Below are 16,247 nucleotides of genomic sequence, written 5' to 3' on the forward strand. Positions count from 1 at the left end.
CACCAGTGGTGTAAAAAGTACATTTACTCAAGTCATTTTGAGGTACTTGTGCTTTACTTGAGTATTTCCATTTCATGATACTTTGTACTTTACTCCACTTCAATTTGGTACATCGTGTACTTTTACTCCACTACATTTATTTAATACCTTTAGTTACTTTACAGATGTGGATGAATGATGTGAAATATAATCAAGTGTTAAATCAGACTTTAGTTCCACCTGGAGTAAATCCACAAGCTACCCTGCAGTATACAAAGTCATTCAAACTAGCTGCACCTTTACCAGCTTTGAGAACACTTTAATGATCAATCATTAGAAAACATATCATATATATTATTCTGAAATGGACCAATCTGCACAATGACTACTTTTACTGTCGCTACTTTAACTATATATTGATGATAATACTTTTCTACTTTTACTTGAGGAACATTTTGAATGCAGGACTTTGAGAGAAATACTTATGAAACATCACTTTTGTTTCATACGTATAGTTTATTTGGTATTCAACGCAAAGCATGTACATACATGTTTTGTATATATTTGAGACGTATACTATAGTGTTGAGAAGGAGTATAATAGGGGAGGTACAGTTGTTTTGTTCAGCCTGTAGAAGTGTCTTAACAGTTTCCTGCCCGTGTAGCATGGCATAAGCATAATTAAATCAAAACACCGCCACTATTGAGTGCTTGGGAATAATTAAAGGAGACTTACAGCAGGACAGTCAGAGGGAATCACAGAGACAGAGTTTTCAAATGCAATCACTGTTTATTTATGTCAACCCATTAACAAAATCACGAGGCTGACTGAAACACATCTCCTCATACAGCAGCAACGATCAAAATTGAAATTCTAACAACATATATTAAGATTTCTTCATCCAAGGAACTAAACCGTTGACAGATTTGTCAAAACGAGTCTCGTGAACTTTAACACAGAACAACTATTCTAAGAGACGGGAGGTGTTACTTGATGAGTGGAGAAGCAGTATTCATGCGTGTATTGGTGGAAGTGTGTCAAAACATTACATTAAAAACTAACATGACATCAAACTGAACTGGAGCTTCTGTGTTTATCAAATCTTAATAGTTATACAAACCTATTTCATCCTCTCCACAATAAAAAAAAACACACACTTGTCATCGTCAATATACCATTTGATAAGAACATGAGTACCGTTTTGAATACAAAGAGATAAAAGCAGAGAAATCAAATAAATAGAAAAACACAGAAACAGGAAACAAGAACTTCCACTGTATCACATCGTCCCCTCGCCTTAACTGGTAGTGTGGTCCTTTAATGCAAAATAGAATATCTCAGAGAATTGATAGAAAAATACATCTTTCCATCAATATACACCGTATGCATGTAGTTCAGGATGGGTGTGAACAGACTGTTATTGAGCCGCAGAGTTTCCCTCCCACAGAGACAACAGCTGGCTGCCTGCCTGCGGCTCCAACTCCTGCAACACAGAGAGGAGGAAACGGGTTAAAGATAACACTAACTCACTTGTAAACCAGTGGTTCCCAACGCTTTAGCTGGTCTCCATTCTATTAAAAACCCCCTCATTTGTGATGATTCGCCTACTTGTTTTCTTGCATTAAACCCTTTGTAATCGTATTTAAAAACAAACATATTTTTATATACATTTGTATTCGGGAATGTGGGAAACGGTATTTCGATCTCTGTCTGTACACACAAACTGAAAAATTCACAATAAAGTTTACTTTGACTTGACTAATACTTTTCTACTTTCACTTGAGTAACATTTTGAATGCAGGACTTTTACTGCAACTGAGTATTCCTACACTCTGGTACTTCTACTTTTACTCAAGTACAAGATCTGAGTACTTCTACTTTTACTCAAGTACAAGATCTGAGTACTTCTACTTTTACTCAACTACAAGATCTGAGTACTTCTACTTTTACTCAAGTACAAGATCTGAGTACTTCTACTTTTACCCAAGTACAAGATCTGAGTACTTCTACTTTTACCCAAGTACAAGATCTGAGTACTTCTACTTTTACTCATGTACAAGATCTGAGTACTTCTACTTTTACTCAAGTACAAGATTTGAAAGATTGACAATAACCTTGACTGACTGACTTTGACCCCAACTGCTCCTTATCCCTTGTATAACTCACCCTTAATACAAATGCTTTTAAACTTGACATTTACACTTATTGTCAGTGAAACATAATAATAATATTAAGACTCACTTCTAGCAGTTTCAACACATTTTGTTAAGATTAGAGCTTTCAATAAGACACTTGAACTTGTCTTTCATAAACTCTTATCTGAGTTCTTGGGGCAGGACACCATGCTTAAAATATTCCTTAATAGTGCATTTTGCATGATAGGTTCCCTTTAAGCTTTGATAGTTTTGGGGTCAGGGCACCAGAAATATCTAAAAATATTGCAATCCCTAATCTTTCTACGGACCCCCTGCAATCCCCTCAAGTACCCGTAGGGGTCCCTGTACCCCCTGTTGGGAACCACTGTTGTAAAGTATGTCACAAGAAATCTAGGGAGGCTGCTTCAGTTGTTAAGGCCCTAAAACTGTGGAACCCTTTGGATCTTAGAGCAGCAAACTCCATTTTAATTCCTAAAAGTAAATTAAAGACCCATTATTTTAAGTTTGGGGTCATTTTTTGTGGTATCGCTGTTCATAGTTTTATGTATCCTGAAGAGCAGAATTGCATATCCGACCTGTGGCCTTATAAAAAACACTTTGTGTGCGCTAACCCCCCTCTCCTTCCGTCTATACGGCTTTTGGTCAGTGTATTAGAGAGACATTGTCCTTTATATTTAAATATTTGAATAGTCAATTATTATTGTGAAGCATACTGGTTAATCAAAAGTAAAAAAAAAGGCTAACATAAAATACATTTACGGCCCTTTTTGAATCCTGTCAGTGCAGTGTAAAGTGCAAAAGAGCCAAGTGAAGGTGAGTACAGATAAGGGAAGAGAAGTGTGGTGATTCATCAAAGAGCCCTCAGCCAATCACATCACTGCTCTCATCACTGCTGAGCCAATCACAGTGAGGTATGACAGCCTGAGCTCAACAACAGAAGATCGTTCCACTGTGGGACGAGATTGTGTGTGTGTGTGTGTGTGTGTGTGTGTGTGTGTGTCAAATCAAATCAATCAAATCAAGTTTTATTTATATAGCACATTTATAAACGATTTTTGGTCGAGCCAAAGTGCTGTACAAACAATAAAAATACCCTACAGTAAAGACACTTTACAGCAAATACAACAGCACAGTTTGTTCAGAATATCAAAAGTGTGTGTGTGTGTGTATATGTGTATGTGTGTGTGTATATGTGTGTGTGTGTGTGTGTGTGTGTGTGTGTGTGTGTGTGTGTGTGTGTGTGTGTGTGTGTGTGTATATGTGTATGTGTGTGTGTATATGTGTGTGTGTGTGTGTGTGTGTGTGTGTATGTGTACGTGTGTGTGTGTAGATTAGTGAATGGAAGACCTTTGAACACCACATGAACAGTCAATACCAGACTAGAAAATGCATTTCCTGCAGAAAATGCGTGTGAATGTTGTAAACTGTGAAAATGTGTGGCTGAATTTAGCTGAAAATGCAGAAAAAGCTGAATATGTTATTAGCTGAATGGTAGCTGCTTTTAGCTACAGAGACCAAGTCAGTGTGTTGCTGAACTTAGCGGAGAAATGCAGAAAAGTGAAATGATTTGAATCAAATTGTTACAGCTCAAATGAATTGCAATGACTTGGTTGAAAACTTGAAAGTGAAATGTTAAACTGGAAGAGTAGGAAAAATAGCGAAGAAGCTTAATATTTAAAAGAAAAGGTTTAAACAACAACATGGATAGCCTCAATGTTGTGAAATAGCTGAATAAGTTAATAGTTGAATGGTTTCTGCAGCTGAAAGTAGGCTGAAGGAGTTAGATATTAAATGTAAGTAGTAGTGAATGAACGTTTACAAACACGTGTGTGTGTAAGCCCAGAGATCAAAGGTTACCATGGTGACGACGTTATGAAACACAGCGCTTTGAGGGGTCGTAAAGACTGGATAAAGAGGTATATAAGTACAGTCCATTTACCATTATTCGTAGGTATTTATCTTTTCATAGGTCTATTTTATTATTATTATTATTATTATTATTATTATTTGTATTGATCTCTTTTTGTACTTTTTTCTTATGTTAGCTATGTAGATACAGCTGAATGAAAATGGAAAAACTGTTGACCAAAATGTGAACATGTATGTATAATGAAACAAAAAAAGAGACATTTTAAAAACACATAATGCTGCAAGAAGTGCTGAAGTGCAACGCTGTAACATATTTAAAAGACCTCTGGAGAAGCAGCATTAACGAGCAAGGTCTTCAGCCCTGATTCAACAGAACCCAGGGTCACAAAACAACAAACCTCAGATCCTCAGGAGGTTTGTTCCAGATCTGAGGAGGATAGAAACTAAACGCTGAGACTCACCTGTCCGTCCCTGCTGATCTGGACCTTCTTGTTGTCGTTCCACGTGTTCAGGATGTGTTGCGTACAGAGGAAGGGAACGCTCTCTCTGTGGATCCACTCCACACTGAACACCCCCCCCAGCCCCATGAAGCCCCAGTCCTGGCAGCTCTCCTGACTGATGATGGAGGACATGCGAGCGTAGCCCTGTGGGACAAACGACAATACATCTCTTTAGTTTCAGGATCCCAATAGAGTGCCACAGTGACGCGTCCTAAAACCCGGAAGTAAACTCCTTCCGGTTCCTTCGTCAAAAACGCAATGCAATTTCTCCATAGGATTTTGGGAAATAGCTGGAAATAAGGTCTGTGGTTGAGACACATTGAAGAGACGGATCACGTTTTTGTTCAGTCGGATAATATCCACATGTCTACCCTACTTTTATAATTTTCAAATCATAAATCTAGTCGCCAGAAAGCTAAATGCTAACAGTATGCTATAAAGGAACTACAGCAGGGTCGCTGCTTCAACGTCACGCCAACTTAAGATCCATATTCAAACATAAATGGAACGAGTTGAAGCGTTTGTTTGAACAGTTTGCAGGAGGCAGGTACTTGCTTTCAAGCAGAACAGGGCAGACAAACTTAGAGGAGTGTTTACGTGTTCGGCGTAATGACGTACAACGACCCTCGACAACTTCTGTAGTCCTATTCAGCCACTTGGTAACAACCATCGTTTTTCAGACACGTCAACTCTTCAGAAATCACCAGTGGGGTCACTGCTGATGGATTTAATGTCGTAGAACAAAACGTGATCCGTCTCTTAAATGTGTTTCAACCACAGACCTTATTTACAGATATTTTCCAAAATCCTATGGAGAACTTGCGTTGCTTTTTGTCGAGGGAACCGGAAGTGGTAACATGGTAACTTACTTCCGGGTTTTAGGACGCGTCACTGTGGCACTCTATTAGCACTTGAGCATTGGCTATTGTTCCTGGGGTCCTCACACGCACAAAACATACATAAATATACATAAAACTAAAACAAATTCATGCAGTGTACAGTGCTATATGAAATGAAAACTAAAATGGTCATCCAATTTTTGCCATCATAAGGCCAAAAAGAAAAATACAAATAAGTGAACATAATAATAATAATACATACCCACAGGTACTTTCATTTTACTTTATAATACTTAGATCATTTTTTAGCAACCTTTTGAAATGTACTTTAGAATTTTGATTTGAGGTAACGTGCCTTTGTGACGTGCAACAATATTAACATGAACCTTTCTGCTGGTCGCTTGTTAGCAGACCCTTCACGCGATGGCAGAGCGAACAGGTACAGGCAGGGCCCATAGTGATAGCCCTATAGTTTAAATCTACTACCCACAAATAAACATATGGACATGGGTTACTATTTAAAACAAATTGTAAATGTATTTAGGAACCTATCCATGTGATCTTAAGTGGGGGTGGACCTCACTGCTGACACACAAGCAGCGGTTTGATTGGCTAGAGCTTGTACTGGCATATGATTTGATTGGCTGACGCTTGGAAGAAGCTTCCAACGCTGCTGTGTGGACGGGCCGTTACCGTACCGGTTACTTTGCAGCCCGGACATTTCCCCAAAACACATTTAGACGTGATCGCAACACAGAAGTACCTTTCAAATCCCATCATTTTTAAGACCTTTTAAATCATATTTAAGACCTTTCTACTTTTTTTGATCATATTTAAGACTTTTTAAGGCCTTAAATTCTGATTATCAAATGTAAGACTTTTTAAGACCCCGCGGGAACCCTGATTATACATGGATTGCCAACTAATTTGTACATGTCTTATTCATTGTTAATATCTGTATTTGTGGATGTCATTGTTTGTGTTTGTAAAAAATGAAAAACTCAATAAAGATATTGTTTAAAATAAAAAGATATGTTTTGTGTTACCTGGAAGTGCCCGGATCCCTGCACGGAGAAGATGAGGATGATGAGGTTGTTCTCGAGGAAGGCCTTGGTGAGTTTGCCCTCGTTGCTCGGGGTGGTGGACCAGATCCCTTTCTGCTGAGAGATCTCGATGTTCCTCACACTGCTGCTCTTCATGATGAAGTGCCGCACCGAGGGGAAGGCCGGCTGAGAGGACGGGGGCTTTGAGATCTGCTCAGAGCAACGGGAGCAAAACTAGGGTTAGAACCGGACAAAATAGCACTTTGATTTAAAGGTCCCCTATTATACTGTTTATCATCAATATATTATAGGTCTCAGATATATACAGAACCTGTCTCTGATTGGCTGAAACACCAAACAGATCATTGCAGCATCCCATAATCCCCTCTGTTTCAGCCCTGTTTCAAAAGTGCTGATTCTCTGTCTGTTACTTCAGATGAAAATAAGGAGCCACTCCCCACGCAGAGATATTTGGTTAAAAAGAACACAATAGCCGCTTTCACACCAAGTACTTTGCCGTACTTAGTTCCCAGCACTTAGTTCCCCCATGGAACTAAAGAGCAGATCGCGTTCACACCGGAATAAGTTCCCTGAGGGAAGATTACGCAAATGAAGCCGCTGACGTCACTTCTTCTTCTTCTGCTGCTTTGGGTTTACTGGCAGGCCGCAAACAACTTCACGGCGTATACTGCCACCCGAAGTCCCCGGCCGGAAGTCCCCGGAGTTGGGGACTGGCTTCAGTAGAAGCTGCTGGGACTCCCATAACTGCCATAAGTTAGTCTCTCTCCGTTGGTGCTAATGCTAATAATGCTAATGCCAGCAAATACAATGACGGCTTCAAAAAACCTCTCCGAGTTTTACGGGGCGTGGTTTGCAATCCGCCCAGCCAATCAGAAATTGGAACTTTTTTCTCCCCAGGAAAGTACCACCTCTCTAGCAGGGACGGAAAAGGGGGGAAAAGTTCTCATGAACTAAGTTCTCTTTTTGGTGTGAACGCAAAACTCCAGGCACTAAACGGGAAAGGTACTCCGGTGTGAACGCGCCTAATGGTGCTCTAGGAGGAGATTCAGGTGATAAGGTGGGGGGGGGGTTACCTTGGTTGGTGATTGGCTAATGGTTACACAAGACAAAACATCGTTATGACATCATGAAGTGGCCAAAATCTGATCAGCTCATTTTCAGACAGGTTTTTATATAAATGGATCAGGACAAAAAGAGAGAGAATCTTTGTTCCTGAAACTTTCAGAGTCTCTTTCCACAGAGGGGACACATGTTGATGAAGAAGAGACATGAAGAAGAGGGGACACATGTTGATGTAGAAGAGACATGAAGAAGAGGGGACACATGTTGATGTAGAAGAGACATGAAGAAGAGGGGACACATGTTGATGTAGAAGAGACATGGAGAAGAGGGGACACATGTTGATGTAGAAGAGACATGAAGAAGAGGGGACACATGTTGATGTAGGAGAGACATGGAGAAGAGGGGACACATGTTGATGTAGAAGAGACATGAAGAAGAGGGGACACATGTTGATGTAGAAGAGACATGAAGAAGAGAGGACACATGTTGATGTAGGAGAGACATGGAGAAGAGGGGACACATGTTGATGTAGAAGAGACATGAAGAAGAGGGGACACATGTTGATGTAGAAGAGACATGAAGAAGAGGGGACACATGTTGATGTAGAAGAGACATGAAGAAGAGGGGACACATGTTGATGTAGAAGAGACATGAAGAAGAGGGGACACATGTTGATGTAGAAGAGACATGAAGAAGAGGGGACACATGTTGATGTAGAAGAGACATGAACAAGAGGAGACACATGTTGATGTAGAAGAGACATGAAGAAGAGGGGACACATGTTGATGTAGAAGAGACATGAAGAAGAGGGGACACATGTTGATGTAGAAGAGACATGAAGAAGAGGGGACACATGTTGATGTAGAAGAGACATGAAGAAGTGGATTTTGCATAATAGGTCCCCTTTAAGTTTCAAACAACAAGAAAGTAATAACAGAAAACCTGGATGCATCTGAGCTTTTCCCCCGAATTGATTTGACCAAGAACAGTGAGAACAAAGTGCTATAAGCGACGCACTGATAGAAAACGTTAAAACCAACATTGTCTCGCATTTCCTACAAACAAAAGGCTCTTAAATAGCATTTAATAGAAATGAAGAGGAGGAAGGGAACACCTTTCCTGAGGAGGAAGGAGCGGAGGGGTCCAGGCTCACAGAGCAGGAGAAGTTACTGGAGGAGGGGGGGTCTTCAGAGAGAGGATTCATAGGGAGCGAGGCCTCGTCTAAACAGAGCGCCTTCATCTGCAGCAGGCTGGACGAGGCCGGGATCCGACAAGACCTGAGGGAAGATATAACAGAACGAGGACGAAGTGAAGCGTGGGGATGACTGGGAATTCAACACCTTAAACCTGACTGTAAAGACACACTTATATATTTGACCACCACAGAGCCACAGGTGGTCTTTCCTCCCAGTGGCCATCAAACTCTTATACATGACACTTGTTACCTGTCGTTGGAGGTGTTGCTGGGGGGTTGGGGGCTGCTCTTTGAGTTCTTTAAAAAAGCCTGGGAATCATCCTCGGATGTAATGGGTCGGGGTCTCTGTCCGATGCCTGTGGGCTGCAGCAGGCCGGCCCCCTGCTCCTCTGCACCCAAAACCTGAGGGGAAATCAGTGTGAGATTGTTAGGAAAATCTCACTGGTCCCCGGCTTGAGCTTCAATCTCAGGATCCATGTATTTATGATCCTCTCAAGAATGGAAGTAGTCATCACATACAGAGCATCAACTAGTTCCTGAGCAGTGTCCTTCACATGCTGATATCCAAGAGAGGGAATACCGGTTCTTGTAGATCAAGGGTGTCAAACTCAAATACACAGTGGGCCAAAATTAAAAAAAGGGTACTAGTCGAGGGCCGGACTGGTTCAATGTTTATTGCAAAACTTATTGAAATGAACTTATTGCACATATTAAACCTGGAACTAACAAAGCTTAAATTATTGCCTATTAAACAACATTAAACATTAAATAATCAGTTGCAGTCATTTCTTATGATTACATTTTTCCACAGGCCAACAACAGCTTCAAAAAAACTATTTCCCTCAAAGAGAAAACCAAACATGCCCTGTTGTCGCAAGAAAAGGAAACATCCATGTAAACTCAGTGTGCTGCTCTGTGATGCTAGTTCAAGCCAGATACTTGGCATCTCATCTTGGGTGCAAGTTCATCAATGTTTGGGCTCAGGCTCTGAGCTGAGGAGACCCTCAGGATGGAGTGAAGGTGTGCGTGCAATATACCGGCGGGCCAGATCTAATAGTAATTACAAATTATCCTGCGGGCCGAAATTAAATCCACCAAGGGCCTGATTTGGCCCCCGGGCCTTGAGTTTGACACATGTGTTGTAGGTAATAATAAATCCCGTCATGTACAAAATACTGACTTTTTAAAAAAATCTCAAAATTCTACTTTTTCAGAAAATTTTGACTTTTTCAAAAAAAAATTGCAGGAAATTCTGGATTTTTCTTAAAAAAAAAAAATGACAAAAATCTCAACATTTTCTCAAAATGTCAAAATTCTGACTTTTTCAATTTTCTTTTGACTTTTCAGAAAATTATGATTTTTTTTCTCAAAATCAAAAAATTCTGACTTTTTCTCAAAATCTAAAAATTCTGACTTTTTACTCAAAATCTCAAACAGTGTCCTTCACATGCTGATATCCAAGAGAGGGAGTTACAGTCACAAGATGGAGGAATAGAAAGCAGTATTCAATGTTTACTTCAGATTAGCTCCACGTCAGAAATGATCATGCTTGTCATATGTCTATCTCCATAGAGGCTGAATCATCATGTTAATCACATAGCTATCATATGCCTCAAACAGTCCTGATGCTCTTCTAGGTAATCAAACATCCTGTCATGTACACATCATGGAAACACTCAAAGTTAAAGCTCATGGATGAACAAGGCAGGGAACTTCTCAAAGACTTCCCAACATATTTGAAATACTGTATATTCCCATGTCAAGTCCAAACATGCTCTATTCATTTTCATTCTGATTTATGGTGAGAAGACTGGTTTAGAAATAGTTTAATAGTTCACTCATGTACGGACCTGTAGTGTGTTTCATGATCCAGATGTATAGCCAGACACCCTTATATATACTATTTGTTATGTTCTTTCCCACTACGACTATGTGTGTCATTAAGTATGGCATTCCTGTCATGCTATGTTTTTTCTTTATTATTTCTTGTTGGCTGTTCTGTCTGTCTTCTATGTTGAAAAAGGGAAGCATGATTTCCACCCCAAAGCAGTCTGTACTATTGATTACACTTCTATTGATTACACCTGTATGCTTCTTCTCAATACAGATATTTGAAACAGATGTATAGCCAGAAATACATTGTAACTACCACAATGTTTACTGTAAATTAACCACCAATTATTGACCAATAAATCAACCTGTAACCCATTTTTTAAAGCATATTTCATATATTTTGATAGGCTTATTATTTTTAACATGTCATTTAGAGGATGTTTTTAACCAAAGTGACTAACATTTACACTTCAATACCCTAGACTACATACAGTACGGGAGCAATAGGAAGGGTTTATTTCAAGCTTGTTATGGAAATAAGTCATTGGGCTTTTTTCTTATCAACTAAGATATGTTGGAAAATGTTTCCAACTTGAATTGACTGATTTGAAAAGTGGTTTCATTAACACATGAATACTACTGTGTGATATATGTTTACATTTATATTTAAGAAGTACAATACAAGACAAGCTCAAGTTTCATTTGTGGGCCGTATTACATTATACTTTTTGAATTTGCTGAGGTCCGATTAAAAAAGGACCGTAGTTTGGACACCCCCTGATCTATTATGTTGTTAGTGTTGTTACTTCCTGTGAAACCCAAGCTCCTTAGAGGAAGAAGAAAAGAGAACAGGACGTACTGAAACCAGGGTCCGGATGATCGCCTCGTCTTGCTGAGTCCAGGGCTTCGAAGGACATCGGATCCTCTTGATGAACAAGTTCTGCCACTTCTGCCTCAGTTCAAACACCGCGCCTGCAGCCTGATATAACATACACAACATGTCAGTAAGAACATCTATAAATATATACAAGTCAGGGAGGAAACAGACAGAAATAAGAGAACATTTTTGTAACAACAATTTCCTTTGGGATAAATAAAGTCTTATCTTAACATTGATTTGGATGATCCAAACTGAGAGGTAACTATTTTGAATATTTAGGGGGAAAGACTGTATACTGTATATACACGGCAAAGACAGAAAGTATACTGGAAAATCAAGTACACACTAGTTAGCCGACCCGAGAGACATTATGTTTCTATATGGAAACAACAATTCAGAGAAATCTACTCTCAATTATGTAAAGCAGGATTAACAGTTTCAAGTTTTCATTACTGTCAATTTGTTCATTTTCTCTTATTTGGGGTCTCAAGCGAAACGTTTTTGTAACCAGACATAGAACATATGTTGTCGTATGAGGTAAAATCCCATCATTCATAAAGAAATGATTGAACTGGTCACCTCGCTGTCCAGCTGGAAGATGAGCCAGTCGTCCAGGCTGAACTCAGAGAGCTCCTCCGTCTCACTGTCGCTGTTCTCCTGAAAACTGTCTGCAGGAAACCACACGGAGACACAGAGGAACTTCAGAGGCATGCTACCAAATCAACAGAAAACACAACCATTGCACTGAAAGAGGAGACTGGGGTGCAGATTCTGCTCTGGTCAGGGAAGATTCTGGAGAGGTCGCTCATCCAGCCTGCATTTGATTTATGGACTTAGAGAGAGGCTCTTCATCCTCAGAGTACTCTGTTGGTAGGACTGTGGCAATACGGTTGAGCCAAGAATTACTCTATTACCCCTTTGCCATTGAAAATCAGTTCGGCAACAATAACACACTGCTGGCCATGACGGAACATTTCTTGCAGTAGACAGTAAAGCAGAGTTTCAGACAGTGACTAACAGAGAGGGCAAAAGTACACACTTCCTTTCCTCAAGTAGAAGTACAGATACTCGTGTTTAAAAATACTCTGGTAAAAGTAGAAGTACTGACTAAACTTCTTTACTCAAGTCAAAGTAAAGAGGGCTTTGAAATGTACTTCAGTAAAAAGTACCCATAACTAGCAGCTGTTTTAAAGAGTACCTGACCTCCCTTTATATTAATAGAACAATAATGTCATTGTTAGCTAATGAATGTTTCCATGCTGAACAACGGCAACATGACAACGTTTTCATTGGTCCCTCTTCTTTAGAGAAGACCAGGAAATGATGGATACACGGATCGTGTTCAAATCAATAGGCACGCAATGACTCTAAATAATAATGATCACGCCACCAAACACACATTCAAACTAAAGGAACCAGCCTGTTTGGAAAATGTGAGAAGTAGAAAGTACAGGTATTTGTGTTCAACATGTAAGAAGTAGAAAGTACAGGTATTTGGGTTCAAAATGGAAGAAGTAGAAAGTACAGGTATTTGTGTTCAAAATGTAAGAAGTAGAAAGTTCAGGTATTAGTGTTCAAAATGTAAGAAGTAGAAAGTACAGGTATTTGTGTTCAAAATGTAAGAAGTAGAAAGTACAGGTATTTATGTTCAACATGTAAGAAGTAGAAAGTACAGGTATTTGTGTTCAACATGTAAGAAGTAGAAAGTACAGGTATTTGTGTTCAACATGTAAGAAGTCAAAGTAAAAAGTCGTCAGAAAAATAAGTAGTGGAGTAAAGTACTGATACCAGAAAAATTAACTTAAGTACAGTAACGAAGTATTTGTACTCCACTACTTCCCAGCTCTGGTGACTAAGCCTGTGTTGCTAGCATGATGAATTCATTCAGGATGTTTGAATAGTTTACCTCTCGGTGCAGACGGCTCCTGCAGGGCGGAGCTGGGCAGTTTGGCGCAGCCTCCAAAGATGGCCACGGTGATGGGAGTGACCATGGAGCAGCAGCGCACACTCGCCATCCTGTGACCCCGACTCATCTCATCGTAGATCAGCCAGTCTGTGGGGAGGGCCTGGGGAGGGCCTCTGGATGGGCCGTTCTGCGCACGCACACACACACACACACACACACACACACACACACACACACACACACACACACACACACACACACACACACACACACACACAACACACACTACACACACACACACACACACACACACACACACACACACCACACACACAACACACACACACACACACAACACACACACACACACACACACACACACACACACACACACACACACACACACACACCACACACACACACACACCACACACACACACACACACACACACACACACACACACACACACACACAACACACACACACACACACACACACACCACACACACACCCACACACACACACACACACACACACACACACACAGGTTTAGGTTATATCCATAATAAGGAGAGGAGTGGTTCCTAACCCTTTAGCTAAAAAAAAATTGCAGTCCCTAATCTTTCTACGTACCCCCTGCAATCCCCTCAAGTATCCCTGTACTTTATATATGAATTCCTCTAAAAGATCCTGTATCCTAGTGTCTTAAGTTTGACTCTCCCTCCAGACTGTATTGGTGTTGCCAGGGCTGATAATAGAAGACAGAACTAGACCGTTATTTCTAATTTACTCTAAACATTGTCTGATGTTTCTCTTTGCCACCGCTGTCAACTCAACACAACCTCTGCCAGTTCACGTTAAAAGCCTACATGTAACTGGACAATTTACGTGTAGCTGTATTTTTCAAAAAGCTTGAAACAAAACGAAATGTCCTTTCTGAACATCTACATATGGGTTAATAATGTGTGCGATAACCAGTCTTGGTTCCCTCCTGGATGAAGTATAGTGGCTAAAAAGTGGGTTTAGATTCCTCAAAATGTCAAAGACATAATAGCATATTTAAGACATTTAGTTTTTTCCAAACCTCCTTGAGCTGGGACTGGTTGAGGATGGATGAGGGGTGGAAGTGGACCTTCTTCTCCCTGTAGCTGGAGGGCAGGGAGGTCTCCTGGTTCACGTGCACCAGGTTTGGGTACATGCCGGCCACCAGAGCCGCCTTCACCATGGCCCAGTTCTCAGAGTTCAGGTTCACATCTCGGATATCACTTCCTCCACGCGCTCGCACGAAACCTAGAAAACAAACAGACACTCTTAAATTCAGTCTTTGTGCTGATCATGTGCTGAGAACTCGATTGTACATTGATATGAATACTGAAGGCTTCTAAGTAAACACAAAATGAAAGTGGAACTGACCGATGGCCCTCAGTTGTCCCAGTAGCTGTGTCCTCATTCCCAGGATCATGTCCATGGTGGCCTGGGACAGGAAGTTCTTCTCACAGAAGGATCTCTCCCAGCCGTCACTACGGGCCTTCTGCCATGCCTGAGACAGGACAGAAGGAAATGGTTGGGGTGAGAGACAATGTTGTTGGTGTTACTATGTTGTTATGGTAGGCTGACGTCTTCCCTACTTCTTATATTTAGTCTCGTTTAAAAACTAAAAGGCAGAGGTGGGAAGTAGTGGAGTACAATGGTGCTCTAGGAGGAGATTCAGGTGATAAGGTGGGGGGGGGGGGGTTACCTTGGTTGCTGATTGGCTAATGGTTACACCATCCAAGAAATCGTTATGACATCATAAAGTGGCCAAAATCGGGTTTTTATAGAAATGGATCAGGACAAAAAGAGAGAGAATCTTTTTTCCTGAAACTTTCAGAGTCTCTTTGCACAGAGGGGACACATGTTGATGAAGAAGAGACATGAAGAAGAGGGGACACATGTTGATGAAGAAGAGACATGAAGAAGAGGGGACACATGTTGATGTAGAAGAGACATGAAGAAGAGGGGACACATGTTGATGAAGAAGAGACATGAAGAAGAGGGGACACATGTTGATGTAGAAGAGACATGAAGAAGAGGGGACACATGTTGATGTAGAAGAGACATGAAGAAGAGGGGACACATGTTGATGTAGAAGAGACATGAAGAAGAGGGGACACATGTTGATGTAGAAGAGACATGAAGAAGAGGGGACACATGTTGATGTAGAAGAGACATGAAGAAGAGGGGACACATGTTGATGTAGAAGAGACATGAAGAAGAGGGGACACATGTTGATGTAGAAGAGACATGGAGAAGAGGGGACACATGTTGATGTAGAAGAGACATGAACAAGTGGATTTTGCACAATAGGTGACCTTTAAAGAAACACATCTTATATTCCCCCACCCACCTGGAAGGCTCTCAGCAGAGCCATGTGGTCGCTGAAGGTGTTGGCGGTGAAGCGTTTGCGGCACTCAATAGCAGCTTTCTTCTGCCCCCCCTGTGCAGGGAGGACGAAGGGGTCTCGGTAGGCCAGCGTACAGGCGATGGTGAGGATGGGGTCCAGACACTTCAGCACCACAGCACACAGAACCATCTTTCCCAGGTGAGGCTCCACAGGTAGATCCGCCAGGTGGTAGCCCAGATCTGTGAGGTCTTCATTCTGGTCCATAGCGTCTATTGTCTGGTGGGAAACAATGCAAACTCAATAATAATAATAATATATTGCATTTTGACAGCGCTTTTCCCAGTGCTCAAAGATGCTTTACATAAAATCAGAAACAGAAACAGTACAAAGAAAACAAATGGTAATAATGGAAAATCAGTGACTGTGTGTTGCTGCAATAGTGAGAATACTTCATGTGGATGAGTAGGGAGTGATGTGGCTCCTACAGTGAGTTTATACCGGTGTTGACATCCCATTTGTCACAACGTGTATAGTCAGAGAACAGTGACATACAGTGGAGTAAGTATTTGACCCCCATTTT

The 16,247-nt window shown here is 40.8% G+C and overlaps 1 protein-coding gene across 2 annotated transcripts in view; it reads right to left on the minus strand.

The window, feature by feature from the left end:
* Nucleotides 1–748: 748 nt before the first annotated feature.
* The window catches only part of LOC117478932 (3'-5' RNA helicase YTHDC2), a 38,217-nt gene continuing 22,718 nt past the window's right edge, over nt 749–16,247 (minus strand). Inside the window, exons 21-31 of one of the 2 annotated variants that reach the window (XM_034125900.1) lie at nt 15,671–15,943; nt 14,698–14,824; nt 14,369–14,574; nt 13,284–13,470; nt 11,957–12,045; nt 11,357–11,476; nt 8,915–9,066; nt 8,589–8,746; nt 6,390–6,596; nt 4,466–4,648; nt 749–1,462 (exon numbers count right to left, since the gene is read on the minus strand). In XM_034125900.1, coding sequence (XP_033981791.1) covers nt 1,374–1,462; nt 4,466–4,648; nt 6,390–6,596; nt 8,589–8,746; nt 8,915–9,066; nt 11,357–11,476; nt 11,957–12,045; nt 13,284–13,470; nt 14,369–14,574; nt 14,698–14,824; nt 15,671–15,943 — 1,791 coding nt within the window. In that variant the 3' untranslated portion in view covers nt 749–1,373. Of the gene's footprint in view, nt 1,463–4,465; nt 4,649–6,389; nt 6,597–8,583; nt 8,747–8,914; nt 9,067–11,356; nt 11,477–11,956; nt 12,046–13,283; nt 13,471–14,368; nt 14,575–14,697; nt 14,825–15,670; nt 15,944–16,247 lie in introns of both variants that reach the window. The other variant, XM_034125901.1, reaches the window with a different exon arrangement.

Source organism: Trematomus bernacchii, unplaced genomic scaffold (assembly GCF_902827165.1).
Source record: "Trematomus bernacchii unplaced genomic scaffold, fTreBer1.1, whole genome shotgun sequence".
Classification (NCBI taxonomy): Eukaryota; Metazoa; Chordata; class Actinopteri; order Perciformes; family Nototheniidae; genus Trematomus; species Trematomus bernacchii.